Below are 22349 nucleotides of genomic sequence, written 5' to 3'. Positions count from 1 at the left end.
TCTTACAGCATTGTTGCCCATTGTATGCACAGTTCTTTGGGTTCTAGGTGTTTTTTTTCTAAGTTATCCAACTCCCTGCCATCATAATCTATAGCCATTGCATAGTATTATGCCTTGTATGTTCTGCTGGTACTCCTTGTCTAACCCATTTTCTCTCCCCTTAATTCTTGTGTCCGTGTCTAAAAGCTCTACCTGCCACCCTCCCTCTCCAGGAAGAACCCAACCTCAAGCTAAACGGGCATCTATTTAGGCAGTGTATGTTCTCTAGTGGACTTTGTAATACTTTACTTGTACTGGTGGACCCTGCCCTTGCTAGTTGCCCCATATCACTAGGTTGCTGAACACTTCCAGTAAATAGCTCACCCAACTTCTCTAACCTCCCCACTAATCTTAGGTCTTATCTGCACCAGCTGCCCCTTTCCTACTCCTTGCTCAGCCACTAACAACTCCCAAGCTTTCTCTAAAACACTGTACTCTATTTTCAAGTTGCCTCCATTCCTCTGTTACTGGAACCTACATCCCCACCCTCTCCTGCTAGTACCTTGCTTCAGTATTTTCTCCTGGTGTTCTCAGTCCAGTCCCTACCCAGCCTTCTTTCCCTCTCCTGTTCCGCCTCTGTCCCCTCTCTCCTCACTCAGTTCCTCTTACCAGCACTAAACATTCTTTCTCAAAAGTGAAACATTTGTCATTCTCTGTAACTGTATCTGTCCCTAGCTCTGTATAGCTCCCCAACTAGTTGTGTACTTACTAAACTTTTAACTTATATCCTTACCTGGCTGATTGACTCTGAAGGGCCCTGAGTACTATCTCTGGGTCAACCCGCTCCATTTGCCCTCGTTATGCTCAGGCTCACTTCGCTCCCCTACCCTTCCCCCATTCCCACCCACCCCCACTTTCATTATATTTATACCTAGCCAGACCACACCCGTACCACTCCCCATTCAATCCTCAACCACCTCCCAGAATCCCCTGTATTACCTAGCTACCAACTCCTCCCCTCTCATCTCCATTTACCCTTCCATCCTCCACCCATCCAAGAACCATGCACTACCTCTACTCCATTCTTACTAATACTTTGGTTCTTTACTTTCTGTACCTCACCTACAACTCCACCTCACTCCACTCATACCATGTCAAACACTTCCAATCACCTACATTACCACACTCTGCTCTCCACTCTCACTTCCACACTTATAGTAACATAAGCCCACATCTCTTCAACTACTCAACCTATCTCCTGTCACCCCTCAAACACTTAACCCACTGTTCTGTTTCACCAACACCCAAGTATCACAAACTAACAAACAAACCTAGACTTTTTCTTCACTCCATTACACAAATTAAACTCCAAGCTGACATCCATCTCAACCCAGGTCCCAACGTCATCAATGCTCAACACCTACTATCTTCCTAATGCCCTACACCCACCACCTGTATTCAATGTATCACTCACTCATATCCCTACCCCCACTTCCATAAAACCTCTGACTGTAATCTGTTAAACGACAACCTCCGTAGCATCATAAGTAAGACCAGTGACTTCCACATTACCCTGTCCCCCGACTCACCAGATATAGGTGTGATAACTGAAACCTGGCTAAAGCCCCACATTAAGGACAGTAAAATTCTCACAATAAGCTATGACATCATAAGACAAGACAGAATCAGCAAACATGTAGGTGGCATTGCTGTGATGTGTAAAAATACCCTCAAAGTAGTACAACTAAACTGTACCCCTCCCGATCTGCCCAACTTTGAAATATTAACTACCTACCTTGAAATCAACCCTAACAAAGCCATAATAATCATTGCCACTTATCTCCCTCCTGGCAATAACCTTCCCACTTATAGAAAATTTACTTTCCTGGGCAGCCACCAAATTCACCCAAGAAATTATTGATGTTCTTCGTGTTTCACTGTTGCAGTCATCACACTTGGGTTGTCCTGCCAGGGTAACCCTCAGCTGGCCCGAATACCAGAAGCTTAATATTTCTGCGTCGGTTGCTGTCGCTCCAGGACAGACGTCAGGTCGTCAGTGGTATAAAATCAGGCAGCCAACGCCATTACATCAGTCTTTCTTGCAAGGAGCCCGAAGTAGAAGCAGTTCACACGAGTGCCTTTCGGCTGCTACCTGAGTTTTCATTTCCAAAATTGAAGTTGAAGTCTTCTAAAGCCAAGTACCCAATTGGAGATCCTTTTTTCTTGCTCTAACTGATGTCAGGAAAAGTTAACAATTGTCTCGCCTGTGGAAAGCAAATACCACACCGAGATTTCCATTCTTACTACGTCACTTGTTTAGGCCCAGACCACGACATCCCTCGCTGTCGGTTTTGTGCTTTGTTCAACGCCAGAACTAAATGTCGTCAGGCCCTTATCATAGCTAAATACTTTTGTTCTCGATCTCCTTATTCCGAAATGGCTTCGGTAAGCCATCTGACTTCTGATCTTCCAAAAAAAGGTAAGGATAAAGACAGAGACAGACTGCACAGGTCTAAAACTGCCAACAATGTATCTGTTAAGCTAGTCACCAGTTCGCCAATACTCAGTGAGGCGCTTTAGCAGCCCCTGATGCCCGCTTCTGTGGATTTGCAGGCCGCTACCGAGAGCTGTTCGAAGTCTGGTATGCAGCGAGACTCTTCTTGGACTAAGGATACTGTGGATGTCTCAACCTTGGATGAGTCCGGAGCTGCTGAGCAGGCACCGGCTTCCGAGGAAGTTCATCGCACTACTGATATTCGACACAAACCTTTGACTTCTTTCGCGTCTTCACTTCTTTCTAAAACTACTGAGATTCTAAGGTCCAGGGTACGAACTACGCCTAAAAAAACGACGACCCAAGCTCAAGCACCTGCTTCCATGCCTCAGTCTCAGATGCTTAAAATGGCGGAAGACCTTATCATGCTTATTAGGGGAAGCCAGCCTACCACTTCTAAAAGAAAGAGACTTGTCCCCAGTAGCTTTATCTGACCAGGAGTCCGACTCTGAGGTTTCTGAATATGAAGACATGCCCTTGTCTGCTTATGAGGATTCAGATGCAGAGGAATCCATTCCTTCTGCCTCTTCTCCAGAGGATTTTTCTTTTGGGGAAATGATACATACTTCCATTGGGAATGTCAGGATTATCCTCAGTCAAAAAAGAGACTCAGGGAATTTTTAGATTTACCACAACACAGACCCTTAGCTGTTCCTCCTGTCCTGGATTTTGTGGATGATGTTTTCATGGAATCCATTTTAACTCCTGACACCCTACACCTGCTCCCAGGAAACCTGACAGATATTACAGAGTCTCTGATGCACACAAACTTCTTTTCAAAAATCCTACTGCTGACCCAGAGGTCATCTCCCAAGGAACTAAGGAATAAAAGCAACCACAACTAAGAATCCCACCCCTTCGAACAGGGATTCCCAAGCTTTAGACAGATGGGGTAAAAAGGTATACACCTCTGCAACTCTAGCTATTAGAGCACTAAATTGTCATTTCCACATGTTGAAATACCAGCAACATAGTATGGAACTCATTAAACAAAAATCATCTACCTTTCCAGCTTGTGCAGAAAATAAAGAATTACAAGAGCTTATGCATTCTGCAAACCAAGTTACTAAGCAAACCTTGCAATGTGGCTTTGATGCCCTAGAAGCATCTTGCAGGGCAGCAGTCACAGGTTCTGTACTTAGAAGGCATGCTTGGCTTAAGGAACAGACCTTGCCAGACCATGTCAAATCAGAATTATTGGACGCACCATTGAACAAAGTCAGTTTGTTTGGCACCAAGGCAGAAGAGGTTTTTAAAAATATGGAAGAAAAGGCTAAATCTATGCAGACAGTTAAAGACTTTTTGCAAGTCCAACCTCCAAGATTCAGTATGCATTGCCCCTGCAAATACTGGTCCTTTCCAGCCCCCTCAAGGCCAGCTCAGACTAGACCTAGGGGAAGTAGACATCCCCCCGACAGCAGTCCCAGGGAATGCAGAGATCTAAGCAATAGAGTACCTCCACTTCAAAAACAGGGAGTGTTAAGCCACCCCCTTACTTCTGCCACCTGCTTGTGCCCCTAGGAGGAAAACTTGCCTCCCATGCAAAAAACTGGGCCTCCATCACTAACGACCGATGGGTCCTCAACATAGTGTCTCAGGCGTACAAATTATATTTCCACATACTGCCAACCCCAAAAGGGTTCAAAGATCTTCCTCCGAACTAGTGGACAGTGGCCCAAAACCAAGTTCATTCCCTGCTCTCCGTGAGGGCAATGCAGCCTGTTCCTGAACAGATAGGCCAAGGTTTCTATTCCAGACTTTTCCTGGTACCCAGAAAAGAGGGCACCTGGCGCCCAATCCTAGATCTATCAATTCTAAACACCTTCCTGGTGATACCAAAATTCAAAATGCTCACCCTCCAGCAACTTCTTCCTATGCTATCCAAAGATGATTGGTTAGCCACCCTAGACCTAAAAGAGGCCTATCTGCACATCCCAATCAGGGTTTCTTGCAGGAAATATCTACGTTCCCTTTGGCTTATCCACTGCTCCCAGAGTTTCCACAAAATGCCTGGCCCTGTCCATTGCTTTTTGCAGGCAAAGAAATATTCAAATTTACCCCTACTTGGATGACTGCCTGATTCAGGCAGACAGTCAGGAAAAGCTGTTACAGCACCTGACGTTTGTAAAGGACCTTCTGACTTCACTGGGGTACACTATAAATGAAAAGAAATCCAAACTAGTCCCCACTCAAAAAATTGTATTCCTGGGAGCAAACTTGAACACAGCATCCCAGATAGCATTCCTTACTCCTGAAAAACAAGCCTGTCTGACAGGCTACTTCTCTCAACTAGCCACCAGAACCCAATAATCTGCAAGGAAAATCCTGCAGGCTCTAGGGTTTATGGCTTCCTGCATTCTACTCATTCCATATGCCAGACTGCATATGAGGAAACGTCAGTGGTACTTAAAAAGCCTTTGGTGTCAACACTCTCAGGACTGGGAAACTATCATATCTATGGTACCTTGTCTAAGGAAAGATTTTCTTTGGTGGGCAGCAGCATGCAACCACAACAAGGGGTTTCCCTTTTCACAACCCCACGCCACCCAGACCCTAACCACAGATGCATCAGACTGTGCTTGGGGTGCACACCTGGACGGCAGGTGCATTCAGGGCCACTGGAGCCTAAATCAAATACATCTGCACATCAACCAAAAAGAGATGCTAGCTGTTCAGCATGCTCTGACAGCTTTCAGACCCCTACTGTCTCCGGGACCTCTACTAATCAAAACATACAACACCACAGTGATGTGGTATATCAACAAGCAGGGAGGAACTCACTCTTATCCACTCTGCAGGCTAGCCATGACCCTTTGGCACACGGCTTCAGCTATGCAAATTCACCTGCTAGCACAATTCCTGCCAGGTAGCCAAAACTCTCTGGCAGACAACCTAAGCAGAAATCTCCTAGACCCACACGAGTGACAATTAAACCACAGCACCTTCAGCCTTGTAACCCAGAAATGGGGTACCCTGAAGGTGGAACTATTTGCCTCTCACAACCACCACCAGCTCAGCAAATTCTGCACCAGGGAACCTCACAGCAAGGCCTGGAAAGTGGATTCCTTATCCTTCCAGTGGGTAAATCTTTCAATCTATGCGTTTCATCCTCTACCTCTTCTTACAAGGGTACTACTCAAAATAAGGGAGGAAAAACCAAGAGCAATCCTGATTGCCCTAGACTGATCACGCCAACACTGGTACCCACTACTACGCAGTCTGTCACCACTGCCTTCATGGCACCTCCCTCAAATCCCAACTCTCCTGACCCAGTAGAATGAAGAATTCATGCATCCACGATTGCAGACCCTGAACCTGGCAGCCTGGCCTATTCTCTGACCTCTCCCCCAGTGGCCAGCCTAAGCAAGCAAGTCCTGGATTTTATACATGAGGCCAGACATCCCAGCACTAGAAAATCCTATGCTGACAAGTGGAAAAGGTATTGCACCTGGATCCAGGCTAAAGGAGCTGAACCAGCACAGCCCTCCCTACCTCTCATCCTGGATTACCTAGAAGACCTACTTCACAGGGGCCTATCCTTCTGTTCTATTAAAATTCATGCCTCTGCCATCTCTGCTCATTACAGCACAGAGCCACCTCTCTTTTCTCACCCTCTGATCAAACAGTTCCTAAGAGGGGCTAACAACTTAAGGCTGCCCAGAAGAGCTCCTACCCCAGCTTGATTCCTTAACTTTGTGGTGGAACACCTCACGCTACCCCCTTTTGAGCCTGCAGCTTCAGCAGAGTTAAAATTCCTCTCTTGTAAAACAGCCTTGCTTCTGGCCATCACTTCAGCTAGAAGAGTGTCTGAGCTACAAGCACTCATGGCTGTGGAACCCTTCATAATTTTTCATGCTGACAAGGTCTCCCTCAGGACTAACCCAACTTTCATGCCTAAAGTGGTATCCAGTGTGGCTCTCAACCAATCTATTCATTGCCCACCTTTTTCCCCTAAGCCTCAAAATAAGGGGGAAAGGATCCTGCACTCTTTAGGTATGCACAGACAGCTCAGATTCTACCTGGATAGGACTAAGCCCTTCAGGAAAACAGACCAGTTACTAGTCAGCTTTGCAGCAGGGGCGGAGGGCAAGGCCATATCCAAACAAGCCATCTCCAAATGGATAGCACACTGTATCCATTTCTGTTACAAACACCATGGGAAACCACCCCCTCAGGGGGTCAGGACACATTCCACAAGGGCAACCTCTACCTCTGCAGCTTTTCTCAGAGGGGTCCCTACCAAGGACAACCTGGAGGCTGCAACATGGAGTTCTGTTCATACCTCCAGCAAGCATTACCACCTGCCTATCTTTTCCAGATCCAGGGCAGGCTTTGCAACTGCAGTCTTGCAGGGCATCCTAGCCAGCCCCCAGTCTTCTTGATTGCCTCCATCCTTTACTTCACCTTTGGGAATCAACCCAAGTGTGATGACTGCAACAGTGAAGCACGAAGAACATAGTACAGGTGTGTACACCTACCGTAAATGTAGATGTTCGAGTGTATTTACTGTTGGAGTCCTGGTTACCCACCCCCCATCCCCCTTGTATCTCTCACTCTCTTCCTCACTCATTATGTTCTACTGGTGGTGTTCTTCCACCATAACCTAGCTCCCTATTTGGGGTCTCTTGACATTTGGGGCAAGAAAAATTGATGTAATGGTGTCGGCTGCCTGATGTTATACCAGTGACAACCTGACGTCAGTCCTAGAGTGACAGCAACCGACGCAGAAATACTAGGCCTCTGGTATTCAGGCTGACTGGTGGCTACCCCTGGCAGGATAACCCAAGTGTGATGACTGCAACAGTGAATACATTCAAACATCTACATTTATGGTAAGTGTACACAACTGTACTTTCTTGATGACTTCAACTTAAATTGGCACTCTTGCACTGCTAATAACCCATCCAACTTTATAAGTCTGTTTAACTTCACCCAAACAATAAACTTCCCAGCTCGTATAGACAAACGCTGCAACAAGCAGTCAACATTAGACTGGATCTTAACTAACAAACCTAACCTAGGTTTCCTAGCCGGTTGCCTACCAGAGTCCCTCAGTGACCACTATCCAACCTTTCTTTACAGGAAACGTGTGAATACCCAAAGCAACATCCTCTATAAATACATCATTCTGTTTTATACTGTCGAAATGCTGAAATTCGATATTTCAGCTTTTCGGCAATATGAAGTGAAACCCTCATGCATGCACACACACGTGTGCACACACACACACACACACACACACACACACACACACACACACACACACACACACACACGCATACATGTACATGTAATGTAACACTTCCGAACCAACAAAGAAAAAACAACTCTTAGGCAGATCCATTGTGAATTGAGCACTTTTGTTCCTTTATTATGCATAGAACTTCATCAGAGTAAATGAATATCAATATGTACAAGAAATATATAAATGCATTTGTTTATATTGTTACATTGCATTTGTTTTTACAGTAAAAATGTGACAACCTATCAGCATAAGGCAGTGCAATTAAATGGTAGAAAATAAACTAAATGGTAGGCATAGAAACTGGTAAGTTGGCCAACTAGAGTACAACAAATTCAACCAATAGAAATGTATCAAGAGAGCTGTGGGAGTGGTTATCCCAGTTCAGGACATCCACCGTAATGCACATTTCAAATTAATTTGTGTTAATACCAGGTGGTACCTCAGCATTAATAGCTGCCACCTAAGTTCTTTCAGTTCAAGTAAACAATTGGAATCACCATAAAAGAAATTAACCTGTTCCAGTATAATAAAATCAAAACGTATGAAATGCATACAGGTTAAGTTGTGTTTTCCTAAGGCATTGCTACAGTCATGTGAATGTATCGCGGCATTATGTTCTTTGATCCTGTTTGAGAGTTTACGGAACGCCTTGCCAACATAAAACTTTTCACAGGTTCTGCAAATAGCTGCGTAAAACACATTCTCACTATGACAGTCAAAATATCTTGGAAAGGAGACAGCAACAGTACAGTGTTTAAAAATGTGCAAGTATATGCACAACACACATTTTTTTCAAGTAAACATTCCCTTTTGGTTTGTCAGTGGAAAAGCAGTCTTTAAGAAGAAAAAGACTGTCATTGTTTTCAAAAGTGTGACGTGAAGTCCTGTTTTGTTTGTAGAAGAAAGAGGGGATGTTGCCCAGTGTAGAAATTTCCAGTTTTTATTAATAATTCCACAGATAGCTGACATGTCCCTGCTAATAGGAAGTGGAAAGGATAAAGTCATGTCACTAGTAGAAGCAGGAGAATTCTCTTTGGGTTTGAATCTGTGCAACTGAATGGGTGGGAAAGCAAGGCTGCAGGCTGCTGAAATGTCAGCTGTGATCTTGTCAAGTAAATGAGGAGGGTAGTTTCTTTGCAGGAATAATTTTTTAAGAAAAAGAGATTCCTTTCTGAAGGTGGAGTCTTCACTAACTGTTCTGGATGGTCATATAAATTGGCCAAGGACAACATTTATCTTCATAAAGTAGGGATGTTGACTTTCAAAGTGAAGGAAATTGTTATGGTATGTTTTTTATGGTGAATGTTAGAGGTAAAAGCATTCCTGTTAGAATCAATGGAAAGGGTAATGTCCAAAAAAGACACCGTAAGTCCACATCCAGAAACAACAAAATCCAAGAATCCAATACTGTTAGATAAGGCTGTAATAAAATGGGAAAGTTCATCCTGTGAGCCAGTCCATGCAAAAAAAGCTATCATCAATGTAATGCCGGTAAAGTCTTGCGTTACTAAATCCAGGCAAATTAAGGAGGGTTTCATTTTCCCAAGTACTAAGAACAAGGTTGGCATAAGCTGGGGCCATCTTAGACCCCATAGCTACACCCTTAATTTGTCTACAAATCTTGCCATTAAAATGGAAAAAATTATTGTAAAGAACCATGGAAATAAGTTCAGAAAGGGTGTGTATTTTAGAGCATAAGAAATGTGCATATTTCAGCAAGTAATGTTTAATGTGTTCCAGACCTTGTTTATGCTGAGTGACCTCCCAAACCTCTTGTATCAGAGGCACATGTGATATATGCAAATGTTCCTTATGAACATCAGGTGTTTCAGCTAATTGGCGATTCTGAATGCCCATGATTTGTTTAGTCATTTTAATGCAGTTTCAGGCCATAAAGCCGAACATCACTAGCTGTGGATATGCATATTTTGGTCTTGTTATGACCTCATCTTCACAGCACAGGCAGAGTTTTTGACTAAGCATTAGAAACACAGGGCTGTTATACCCAGTTGATGTCCATTATCATTAAGGTCACTGCAAAAATATCCCAAACAACAAACTTAAACAAAGTGACCTTCTCACTCATTGTCATACACTCTGCTTGTGCTGTGCTGATGAAGTCATAACAAGGCCAAAATATGCATATCCACAGCTAGTGGTGTTTGGCTTTATTGGGCTGAAATTGTCCATTAGTCCACAGCTAGTGGTGTTTGGCTTTATTGGCCTGAAATTGTTCATTAAAATGACGAAACAAGTCATGGGCATTCAGAATTGCCAATTAGCTGAAAGACCTAATGTTCACAAGGATCATTTGCATATATCCCATGTGCCTCTGATACAAGAGGATTGGGAGGTCACACAGTGGACGTTCTAGCTTTGCTGGAGTTTTCATTTTGTTTTTACTGATTGTTTTTTCAGTGACCTTCTCACTCATTGTTTTAGACCTTGTTTATGCGGAATATTGGTGTACAAGGAGACTATATCCATGGTGACCAAAATGCAGTTGGTGTAATCTAGGTTAACTTCATATAGTTCGTTAAGAAAACACCAAGAGCCTTTAAGATAGAAGGTGGATTTTTGTACAGTAGGATTGAAAATGTAAACATATTCCAAAATGTATTCTGTCTTGATTTTAATATTAGAAATAATATGTCGAAGGGGGGTTCTGTTCATTCTTATTGATTTTTGGTATGCCAAATAATTTGGCAAGGTTAGGGTGGGGTACAAACATGTACATATATTCCTCTAAGGAAATGTGTTGTGTTTTCTCCATTCTACATAACTGCTGATCAGTGTCCAGATAAATACTTGGTAACTGTGTCTAAATCTACTACACAAAAGAAGTCATTATTAAGTAAGTCTGCTTCAATTCTTTCAATATAAGTGTCTTGTTCCATAAGAACCAATCCAGATCCTTTGTCTGCTCTCATGATGCATAAATTCCGGTCATCAGAGAGCTGTTTAAGAGCCTCAATTTCAGCAGAAGAAAGGTTATACCATCTAAAGCAGTCACTTTCAGAGCATATTAGATTTCATAAGTCTTTTTCACATACCTTCATGAACATATGGAGTGTTTTGTGCAAAGCAGGATTGTATAGGCTTTTCTTTTGAAGTGTTAGAGGAATGCCAGATAACTGGGTAAAGTTAGGATCAGCGTCAGCAACATCATCATTATCACTTAACTGAACTTTGAGATTTAACTTTCTTAAAAACAGTCTGACATCTAAAAGTAAGTCTGGCAAGTGTGCTCTTTGCGCTGGGATAAATGAAAAGCCTTTATTAAGGACTCAGAGGTGTATTGAAGAAAGTTCCCTATTTGTTAAATAAAACACAGCACAATCAAAACTGAAGAATCTGCCAAACTACAAAGTGTATTGACTGAAGAAGGTGGGGGGCTCAAGGTTATCATCTGTAACTGTTCCGAGTGTGCATGGCTCTACCCAGGTCCTGGAAACATCCCCTGCCTCTCCCTCTGCCTCTCCCCTGAGAACTTGAAGCTGGTGGGTATGATCGTAGCATGCTGGGGATAAAAAAGGCTGCTGTAGATTAGAAGGGTTAGGTACATCATCCAGGTCGGAGGTGTTAAATCATGAGGAATGGATAGGTGCTGAGTTAGGTGAATCTTGTATTACAGCAGGAGCCATAGGTCCTTGAATCCCACAGGGTAAGCTGTGCCCAATCGGTATTAAGCTAAATCCAGTTCTAGTTTAGAATTTTTTGTTTTTAATGACATCCATAATGTGTTTGGAAAGTTTGGGAGAAATACCATCAAGTAAAGGATGAAACAGATCAAAGTGCAAGTGTTGGTGGATGCAAGCATTAAGATCTGCAATTTAATTCTTAAGATTGTCTAGTCTAATACTGTTGCTTTTGATAAGTACTTTGATTGCTTCAAGACTTGCCTCATTGTAAATGTCTATCCGTTCGTTGTATAAAGGTGACTCAACCGTCGTTTTGTTGGGAAGTTTGTAGCAATGTAACCCTTGTGGCACAATTTTGTGATGAAGGCAGGTCTGTAAGTATAGATTGTCATATTCAACATTTTTGAAAATAGTAAGCAGTCTACCAAGTTTAAAAATCATATATTTGCAGTTGTTGTCAGGTCCATTGATAGTAGTTTGTATCGGAGAGGGAGCAGGAATAGGAGAATGGTTAGAAAGAAATGGGTTAAATGATCTGTTAGTATTAACGAAGTCAAGGATGTAATCATTTCTTCTTTGTGTGTTAAGTGCACCTTGTGAAGTAAATGTGGATTGCTCAGGAGAAGGCTGAGTAAGCTGAGTAGGCCTAGTTTAACTAGAGAACTCCACATGGTATCTGTTCAGTAGTTCCACACACACACACACACACACACACACACACACACACACACACACACACACACACACACACACACACACAAACACACACACACACACAGACACACACACAAACCCACACTCACACACGCTCTCAACCCCCCCCAACCCCACTTACCTGTATCGACATTTCATACCATTGACATAGCCATCATTCAGCCATGTGTACCATCAGCATTAAATCACACCCCCTGCGTATGTTCGGTCAAACTCAGGAGCCCTATACACACTAACACACACACACACACACACACACACACATATATATATATATATATATATATATATATATATATATATATATATATATATATATAGTAAGAAATGGTCTTCTGCTATGGTTTCCCTTTCCAGACCACAAAACCAAGAGTTCAGGTGCTTGAAATGTCAGTTGCAAACTTTGAAAATTAACTTTTCAAACATTGCCATTGTTTAGATGCATGAGATCATGCTACAATGGGGAATCAGAGAATTTGCCCTTCCTCCACTGTAATCAAATGTTGGAGTTGGTAAGTAGTAGGAGATGTGGGGGGGGGGGGGTGCAGGGAGGCTTGTCCCTTGCACCAAACTAGTTTTCATTTTTATTCAAATGTTTGTGTTTCGAAGAGTTGTGGTTTTGAATCTTCTTGATTCAAACTGTTTTGGTCTGTGTGTTAGCATTCAGACATTTTGTAGTTGAATCTTTTAACATAAACCCATATGAATATTTAACATAGATCCATACAGATATATTTATACGTATACATACATAAACGTGTATATACACATGTTTTTACACACACACACACACACACACACACATATATATATATATATATATATATATATATATATATATATATAGGGTCTATTGATCGACACATAAATGTCGAATTCCAAATACAGCGAAGAGCAAATAAAGCGAGTCCAGAATGTCAAACGACCATTTTTTTGGCCAGCAGGGTGATCGTGGGGATGAGGAAATTAATCCTTTTCGCCACTGTAGTGCAGTCTAGGAGTTGGTATATTTAAGTTGGGGGGTGGCCTGCAAAAACGTTTTAAATAGTGTTTTGCTTTAGGTTTATTACGTTGGGTTTTCCTTACCTGTGTGGCACTGTTGCTTCCGGGAATACGTTCGACGTTGTGATTTTCGTGTTTCTTGTCCTTCGCTGTATTTGGAGTTCGACATGTATGCGTCGATCAATTTGTGTTAATATAGACCCTATATATATATATATATATATATATATATATATATATATATGGTTTACTATTAAATGCGAATGCACTCCGTGCGACAGCGACCCCATCGACGCCGTTTGCGTGAACCGAAAACACGAAACCATTTCGATGGCGAACCGAAACCGCGAAACTCCGACGATCGACATTACCGGCCGCGCAACACCTCCACACCCATGCTACCATGGGTCGGATGAAGCGAGGTTTTGCCGTTCGCACATCTGGGCGTCGGTGTTGTGGCGTTCGCAGTTCCGTGTTCGGGCAATGCGCGTCGCACAAAACGGGATCGACAATTTGATAGTAAACCTATATATATATATATATATATATATATATATATATATATATATATATTTAAAGGAGTTAAGCTAGCATTAATTTCTTAGCGTTAAGTTATGAGGTCTTTGTAGGGAGGTAGGGCATAGCAAGAGTAAGGGAATTATGGAGTTAATGCTTTTCTCCACAAAGCATAACTTACCAGTAGCTCTTGTCTGTACAATGAAAACTTTCTTGAGCAGATGTCTAAGATTGGGGAAGAAGGGTCTGTCTGTTAGGTTTGCATGGAGCGATTCCCATGTCTGAGGTGCGATGGTTGAGAAGCCATTGTTGGTGGAGTTGAGTTTTGTGAGTTGGGTGGAGAAGAAGAGAAATAATTGTGGTCTAAAGTTCTAGAATGTGCTTCTTTGAAAGAGTGGGCTGGACAAGAAAATTAAGGATTTCTGGTATGAGTTTGTGGTTTATGTAAGCCAGGAGGCATGTGTTCTGTTTGGGGGCTGATGTGATGAATCTACTTATTTGACTGGTTAGGATTTACAGAGCTGAGTGTCTTTTTTTTGAGACTTTGGCAATAATAGTGAGGCCATATCCTAGCTGTAGTAAGAGAACTCCTTTTTCAATTGTTAGTCTACGTTTAGTTTATGGAGTCTGCATGTCCTCTCCGCAGTTGAAGTGAACTTTAAAGACATACGGGTAGGTGCGTGTGTGTGTGTGTGGGTGTGCCTTCTTTGAAGGGTGTGTGCTGGGTTGGCAACTGACACCATAAAAATTCACTGCCAGTCATTAGCGGACTGGAATTCCGCTGTCGTGACCCCTAACCGTGAAAAGTCGAAAGACTTTTTGGTCTATCTTTAGTTTATAGAAAGTTTGATATTTTTGGCCCAGAAAAGTAGGGTATTTATTTTGGATTTATTGTTAGTGATATGAAATTGAAAGTTCAAGAACTGGTCTAGCCAGATGCCAAGGTATTTGAAGTATGTTTTTCTAGGTGATCTTTGAAGTTTTGTCTTACTGTCCATTTGTTATGAGACTGTGTGCATGCTTGATTTAAAGACGACATTGTTTTGTCGAAAAAGAATTTACGTCTGTCTGGCACATCATATGTTTTTGAATAAGTCAGTGGCGAACTGACCGTAGCTTACCAATTGATATATTGCTCATTTTGAAAGTGCTAATCACATTTTTCATGCGTCACTGTAATGTGCAATGCCTGAGGTGAAATAGTTACCTTCATTCATGGATATGGTGTCTTATTCCTCCTGGGCTTACCTGCATGATAGAGTATTTGGATAATGATATTAGTCCTTATGTTTAATGCAGAAAATATCAGTTTGCATTTCAGATAGATTTGTTTTTCAGTATGCAAAGGTTTTGAAACTCCCTGCCATTGATTGTAATGATATTACATATAAATTATTTCTGTCCAGTGTCAATGCATTTTATTATTAGGATTACTAAAGTAAATGGAAGATAATGAACTTAGGTATTCTTTCATTTTGTTTATATGTTAATAACATAACTGTATTCTGCAATCTCTGTTAAAAGAAATCTGGGCATCTTCATCAGTTATTTTTTGATTCCTTATTATCGGTATGCAGTCAGGTTATTAAAACTGCTTGGGATATATTTTACATTCATATTAAAGAAAAAATCTAGCTGCTGTAGATATTTTCCTATTAATTCCAGCACTGGAACACTTAGACCTGTGCAGACCCCATAGAGTCATGTTTACCAGGAAACTTAACTATTTAAATAAGATTCTACAGATGTTTTCATTTTATTATAGAAGTGATCTTGAAAAAATCTTGCATAGCATTCACTTCTTTTGAAATGCTCTTGACAGGCATATGCTGTCATTGAAATTATTGCTTTAAAGGCTTTTGCACTAGACAGGATTGACAAACATGCACTACTGCACAGAACAAGACTTGTGAGATAAGAGGACAGGTGCTGACTTTGCCATGCTGTATTTTAGAATGTGTTGGGAAGGCAGAATTTCACAGATAATCTGCACTGAAGGAGAACTTTGCAGGGAGACAGAGGAACTCAGAAGGTAACATGGAGTAAAGAAGCAGTGTGAATGGTAACTTAAGGGCAAGGCACATACGAGTGCTGTGAAGGAGTCATGTGCCACTATGCAGAGATGCATCTAGACAGACAAAAAAGGGCTATGCCAGATCTGTGGCATTAAAAAATTGTATCACAGAAGACAAGGTGAACATGAGCAAAAGAAAATGCATAGTTTAAGAGATTCAGATTACTAGATGTAATGTATCAGGACCAGCATAACTCTACCATGAATGCTGGTGCATCGCTCCAAGCAGTGAAAGCCATATGACTGATGGCGCTGTGGACACATTAATCAAGTGGTGGCAGATGTGTGCCTGCAGAAGTGTCACTATCCTGGAAAACATCACTAGATCTTAATGTAGGTATTGTCATTTACTGACACACTCTTCCCTTTTTTGAGTCATGTTTAAAGTGCATATATATGTCTGTGGCACACAGATGCACAGCTATGTGTCCAAGACATCATAGGCATAGTTTTCACATGAGAAGGGGCAGTGTGGATTAGATCTGCTCTTGAATACCACATTTATAGAGTTACTTTATTAAGTGATTCAGGAATATTAAATTCAGGTGAACCTCATTATAGATGAACATCGCTATTAATATATTGTTCTTCAAAAAGAGGAAATTCTTTTTCCTTGAGTTGAAGTTCTCCGAATTATGTCCATGGTTGTTAAGTGTATCTGATCATGACAGTGATTCCATGGTACTATTTAAAGGATCAACATATATGTACAATTTAAAATATATTGATAAGTATTAATTCTAACTACAATATACCCTGTAAAGCAAACTCGATGGTATTACAAATGGAATGTAGAAGAAGAAATATAAGTTAGGGTGAATAAGTTATCAAGTATTAAAATACCAAGTTCATGGGAAAATCTGTTGTTCTCCAGTATTCAAATATTCCAGATTCTTGAATTTCCTGGTAATTTTCAAGAAAAGGGAAAATAAATATCCCTCTGTGCAAATGGGATCACTCTGCCAAAAGCTGAGCTGGAAATCAAACATTATTTGTCTTGGATGCTTCCATTAACAGCAATCCACACTTTATCATTTGAAAAGTATTGCTCGGTCACAACTTATTAAGAACATTTCCCCTGTAATCAACTTACTGTTACAGAAATCAGTCTTTTTTTCAAGCGGGAAACCCCTTGAACCCCTCCCCATGCTGGAGTCTGTGCCTTTTCCCCCATATATTATATATACAAACTCTACACTCACATAAACAGAGGGAAAGTAAAAACTCCCCATTAAAGCATGCAGATGTTTTGCACAGTGATCCTGGTGTTCCTGAGAGTCTAGCCTTCTGAACCATGATAAAAGGTGAGTATTCCCAGTTGTGGTATCAACTGGTTGTTAATGACTTGTACTGAAGTAATGTGAGATTACTCTCCATGTAGTTATTTGAAGACAAGGAGGATTAGTTCAATGGTGTACACTTCAGTAGTAAGTTCTCTGCCACTGGTAGAAATGATAGTGGTTAACCAACTTAGTACTCTTCTGATTGTTTTGTTGTGTGGTACTGTCTGGTACGTGATGTGAGCAAACCACTGTTTCAGATTGTGACTAGTGTACTGTAAAGTGTCTGTCCTGCTTGTGCATTATCGTGGTAGATGAAGTGTAACAACCTCTGCAGTGGGTTTCTGTGACATTTCTGAGTCGTAGTACCTGTGTTTCATTGCTCATTTGCATATGTTGTCATCCCATGTAAATGCACTGCATACTATGTAGTAACCACCTGCACAAGCCTTGTCTTTGAATTGGCAGTATCCTGTGAGTGCCACTGAATCATACAGGAAGGCCTTGCACATTATGCAGACGTTCTGAATTGTGCCTGTTGTATGTAAATGAGACAAAAATAGCATCTTTTTTTAACTCTGTTATAATAAGTCATCACAGCAGGCAAGCTGCTTCAGTCATTGGTAGTTAAATTCTAACATTATCTGTCAGCTTTAAAGATTTTGTTATATTTTGCATTTGAGACCTTACTGACTATGTAAGTAATATTATGCTCATCATGTTACCTGCTGCATGCATTATGTCAACTGTCTAAGTGTTAGTTTCTGGTTGACAGTTTAGATCATGAAATCTAAACATAAGAAATGATAATATCCAACAACAAAGTCCCAAATATTTTAACAGTTAATAGTATGCTTTGCATGTTGATGGTTTCATTTTTCCTTTTTTCTGCAGGGTCCAGGTTTGTACTACATAGATGACAATGGCACACGGCTGTCAGGCCACATGTTCTCCACAGGCTCTGGCCATGCTTATGCATATGGAGTAATGGATAGTGGCTGGAGGCAAGACCTGTCAGTGCCCGAAGCATATGACTTGGCCCAGCGTGCCATTTATCATGCCACCCATCGGGATGCTTATTCTGGTGGAACCGTAAACAGTAAGTAACTGTCCCCTGTCATAAACAGTACGGCACTTTGAGGTTTAAGGCTAGTTACAATTATTTGGAATGTTTCCTCAGTCCCTGATTGTTTGTGCATATTCTGAGTATGAATCCTTCATAGCTTATACTGGGGGAAGGTGAATAGCTTAGGCCATAAAGTAATCCCCATGAAGAATCCCACACAGTGAAAATGTAACAGCTTCCATTTCCAGTATGTCTGCTTTCTGTATGTGTATGGGTTCTAGTTTGACATATTCATTGCCACAGAGTAGAATTACACTTAACCAAAACTAAATAATCAGATTCATCATACATTGAAAATGCATTATATTCTGCTTGCACATCATATAGCTGCTTATGGTTTATCTGCTTGCAGTGGAACACTCGTCTGCTAGGCACATGAATACACAGATTGTGTTTGTAAGTATACTTTCTCTGAGTTTGTTTGACCTCAGAGCTAGCATAGTTTTAGAATGGGGATGTGGAAGCTGAGCCCTGATGCTGGACGATAAACACTGCTGATCAAGAGCAGAGCATGAGTTGAACAATCAGCAGCAGGTTTTTGAGACTCAATCAGTCAGTGTTTAAGTTAATGAAGTAGGATCCTTGAAAATATTGAATATGCTGATGATACATAGTGGTAACGTCCTCAACAGGTGCAACTGTTATATGAGTATAGCAGCTTAAAATAAATAATAACCACATAAATTTTAATGGAATTACCTAGAATATAGCTTTTTTTAAATTGCTGATAGTATATGTAATATAGAAGAAGTGCTTAAGTATTGCAGCTTGTCTCCATTTGAAGCTACACCTCATAGCCATATATGTTATGCATCACAAGTTGCTTTTGCATTGGAGAAGACCTACATTTAAAATCAACATGGGGATCTGCACCCCCATAACCACCTACATATTTGTTCCAATACCAAGGCCACAGCCCATTCACAAAATGGCAACTGATTATGTAGTTCATAGTAGTGCCTACCAACACTTCAAGGTGACATGACTTTGGAGGTAGAAAAAAGGATCACAGAAGCACTGTTAAAACAAATCCTTTTTGCAGGCATCATTGTGAAAGAGTATTTATTAAAGATGACATTAAACCAGTAACCTGTAGTGTAGTCAGAAGTCATACCAAGTGGAAATCTTTTTTTCTTCTTTCAGCTGCTCCCATTAGGGGTCGCCACAACAGATCAACTGTTTCCATTTCTTCTTGTCCTCTGCATCTTGCTCTGTCACACCAGCCACCTGCATGTCCTCTCTCACTACATCCATAAACCTTATCTTAGGCCTCCGTCTTTTCCTGTTACCTGGCAGCTTCATCCTTAGCATCTTTTTCACAATATACTCTGCATCCCTCCTCAGGACATGTCCAAACTAATCTAATCTTGCCTCTCTGGCTTTGTCTCCAAACCTTTCAACCTGGGCTGACCCTCTAATATGTTGTATCTTGTTGTATCTTTCGGCTTTTCCCAGTTAGGGGTCGCCACAGCGGAACTCAGGTCTGTTAATGATTGGTAGTTGATTTTTACGTGCCATGTTACCAGCCTTGACGCACAACCTTCAACGAAGGTACGCCCATTTACGCATCTCCACGCAGAAGACGCTCTAGCTGAGAATCGAACCGGACAGCGTCTGACTGTGAGGCGACAACGCTACCGCAGCACCACCACCGTGGATGGCTGACCCTCTAATATACTTATTCCTAATCCTGTCCATCCTCGTCACACCCAGTGCGAATCTTAACATCTTCATCTCTGCCATGTCAAGCTCTGACTCCTGCCTTTTTGTCAAAGCCACTGTCTCCAACCCATATAACATAGCTGGTCTCACTACCCTCTTGTAGACCTTCCCTTTCACTCTTACTGGTACTCGTCTGTCACAAATCACTCCTGACACTCTTCACCACCCACTCCATCCTACCTGTACTCCCTTCTTCACCTCTCTTCCACACTCACCATTACAATGAACTGTTGATCCCAAGTACTTAAACTCATCCACCTTCCCCACCTCTACTCCCTGCATCCTCACCATTCCTCTATCCTTCCTCTCATTCACACACATATATTCTGTCTTAGCCCTGTTGACCTTCATTCCTCTTCTCTCTAGAGCATATCTCCACCTCTCCATGGTCTCCTCCACCTGTTCCCTACTCTCACTACAGATCACAATGTCATCTGCAAACATCATAGCCAACGGGGACTCCTGTCTGATCTCATCTGTCAATGTGTCCATACCAAGTGGAAATGTCTATCAAAAAGACCAGTACCATACTTTGAGTAGTATGGAACAAAATGTGAAAGCCTGACAGGATCAGAAGTATCAATAAAGCCAAGTAGAGTCATAGGGTTGTTAAATGCAATATTATCTGGCAGCCTCTTAAACTTAACAACCACACAGGTAATAATCCAGTTATTATTCTGTCTGTTATGCACATTATGCAAACTGCTTGTATGCTAGCTTCTGATTGACCGTTAATCTGAATTGAGAGTGTCATTAATAACTCATGACCCACTCAGAGTTAATCAACAGTCATTTGCTCAGATTACAGCATTCTTTATTTTTTTGCCAAGTATGTGCTATCTGTATAGTTTATACTGAATGGGATCATTCATAAAGGTTGTGCTTTTGCTTTACCATTTAAAAATGACAACAGTTCCTGTTTGTCTGAGAAATATGTGTGATTTCAGTTTGCATATTTGATACATTATTAGTTTTAACATTCTGTTTTAATAAAATGTGTGATATTTTGTGTTTCAATTCATTGTGTTTCTGTGTGGTTTCAGTATTATTATTATTATTTTTAGGATGTGTGATTGAACGCAAGCATGTTTGATAAGCTGAGGAAGAATTGTTTAAAGCTACTGTTTTGTTCCCTGATGGTAAGGGATGCTAATAAGTTTTGTCCTTGTTGACTTGGTCTCCATGACATGCAGTTATTAGAGCTGTTTGTCTTAATGGCTGTTTACTCCTTACCTACCCCATTCCAACCTCAAGCTCTTTAGCTTGGTCACAGATCCAGAAAGTTCTCTCCAGGTGGCTTGCAGTTTGTAGATGTGTGGGTATTACTAGCAAACACTGAATAGGATTGTGTATTTACCTATCTGTGCCTTACACTTTGGCATAGATGGATTCTGGCTCATGTTCCAAATACTTTTTCCTCCATCTTACAAGCAGACTCATCAGTTATCACACTATTTGTAATGTTTTTTGTTTACTCAGTCACACAGGATTCAATCCCTGAACGTGGTACAAGGTTTTTGACAGTTAATTATGAATCATTTCCCTATTTCAAAATACAGCCTTGTCACTAGATGAAAACTTGTAGGGTTATCAAACGAGACAGATAGAATTTTTCTGATGAACTTTTGGTGTTCTTTTCTGAAAGCCACTGAAGAAGCCATGTAGGTGTAGAACATGTGTGTGTACCTGGAGTCTCCACCATGCTCCTCTCTGAATTGTTATCTGGGTTTGTGTAACCAGGCCCTAAAATTCCAAAATAACTTGTCCAAGGTTGTCAGCAGTTGTAATAAGACAGTGATTCAATGCAGCATCTTGGCCCAAGAGTAAGTCCATTTGAAATTCAGAGAATCGCCACACGCTGATATACAGCTTAGCACACCACCCTTCTAAATGCTGCAGTTGCCATTACCACTTGACAGCTGTCTTTGTATTATATCCCTGCACTATCAGATTGCTAAAAACTTGCACAGTGATGTCTGCGACTGCATGACTAAAGGGGTGGCCTGCCTGTTTTTGCATTCTGTCAGTTACATGTTCTTTAGTCATGAGGCTGAGCTCGTATCTACTCCTTACACAGTCGTATATTATTTATACCATATCATTTCATAATAGTACAGATCATAACTCATCAGGCACACATGTTAGTTCATATCTGTACTTTGCTAAAACAGATGTTCTTCGTGTTTCACTGTTGCAGTCATCACATTTGGGTTATCTGCTTGCAGTAGCCCTCCGTTGGCCTGATTAACAAAGTCTTGGGTTCTGCGTCGGTTGCTGTCTCTTCTTCTGTGACGTCAGGTTGTCAGGGGTATAAAACATGCAGCCGACGCCATTACATCAGTCTTTCTTGCCGTGCGGTGCCCGAAGCAAAAGCAGTTTGCAAGTGCCGGTCGGCCGACTCCTGAAATTTTCATTTTCGAGTTTCAGAACCAAAGTCTTCATCTGAAAGCTAAGTACCTCATTGGGGAAACTTTTTCTTGCTCTTAACCGATGTCA

The 22349-nt window shown here is 41.4% G+C and overlaps 1 protein-coding gene across 1 annotated transcript in view; it reads left to right on the top strand.

The window, feature by feature from the left end:
* The window catches only part of LOC122811458 (proteasome subunit beta type-8-like), a 164155-nt gene that overhangs the window by 104398 nt on the left and 37408 nt on the right, over positions 1–22349 (top strand). The window contains exon 5 of the mRNA XM_044083311.1: positions 17900–18104. Within this exon, the coding sequence (XP_043939246.1) occupies positions 17900–18104 (205 nt within the window). The remainder of the gene's footprint in view (positions 1–17899; positions 18105–22349) is intronic.

Source organism: Protopterus annectens, chromosome 9.part0 (assembly GCF_019279795.1).
Source record: "Protopterus annectens isolate FY-2018-M chromosome 9.part0, PAN1.0, whole genome shotgun sequence".
In the NCBI taxonomy this organism is placed as follows: domain Eukaryota; kingdom Metazoa; phylum Chordata; order Ceratodontiformes; family Protopteridae; genus Protopterus; species Protopterus annectens.
Note: the sequence above shows the minus strand (reverse complement) of the source record. Positions and strands in the feature narration are given on the sequence as shown.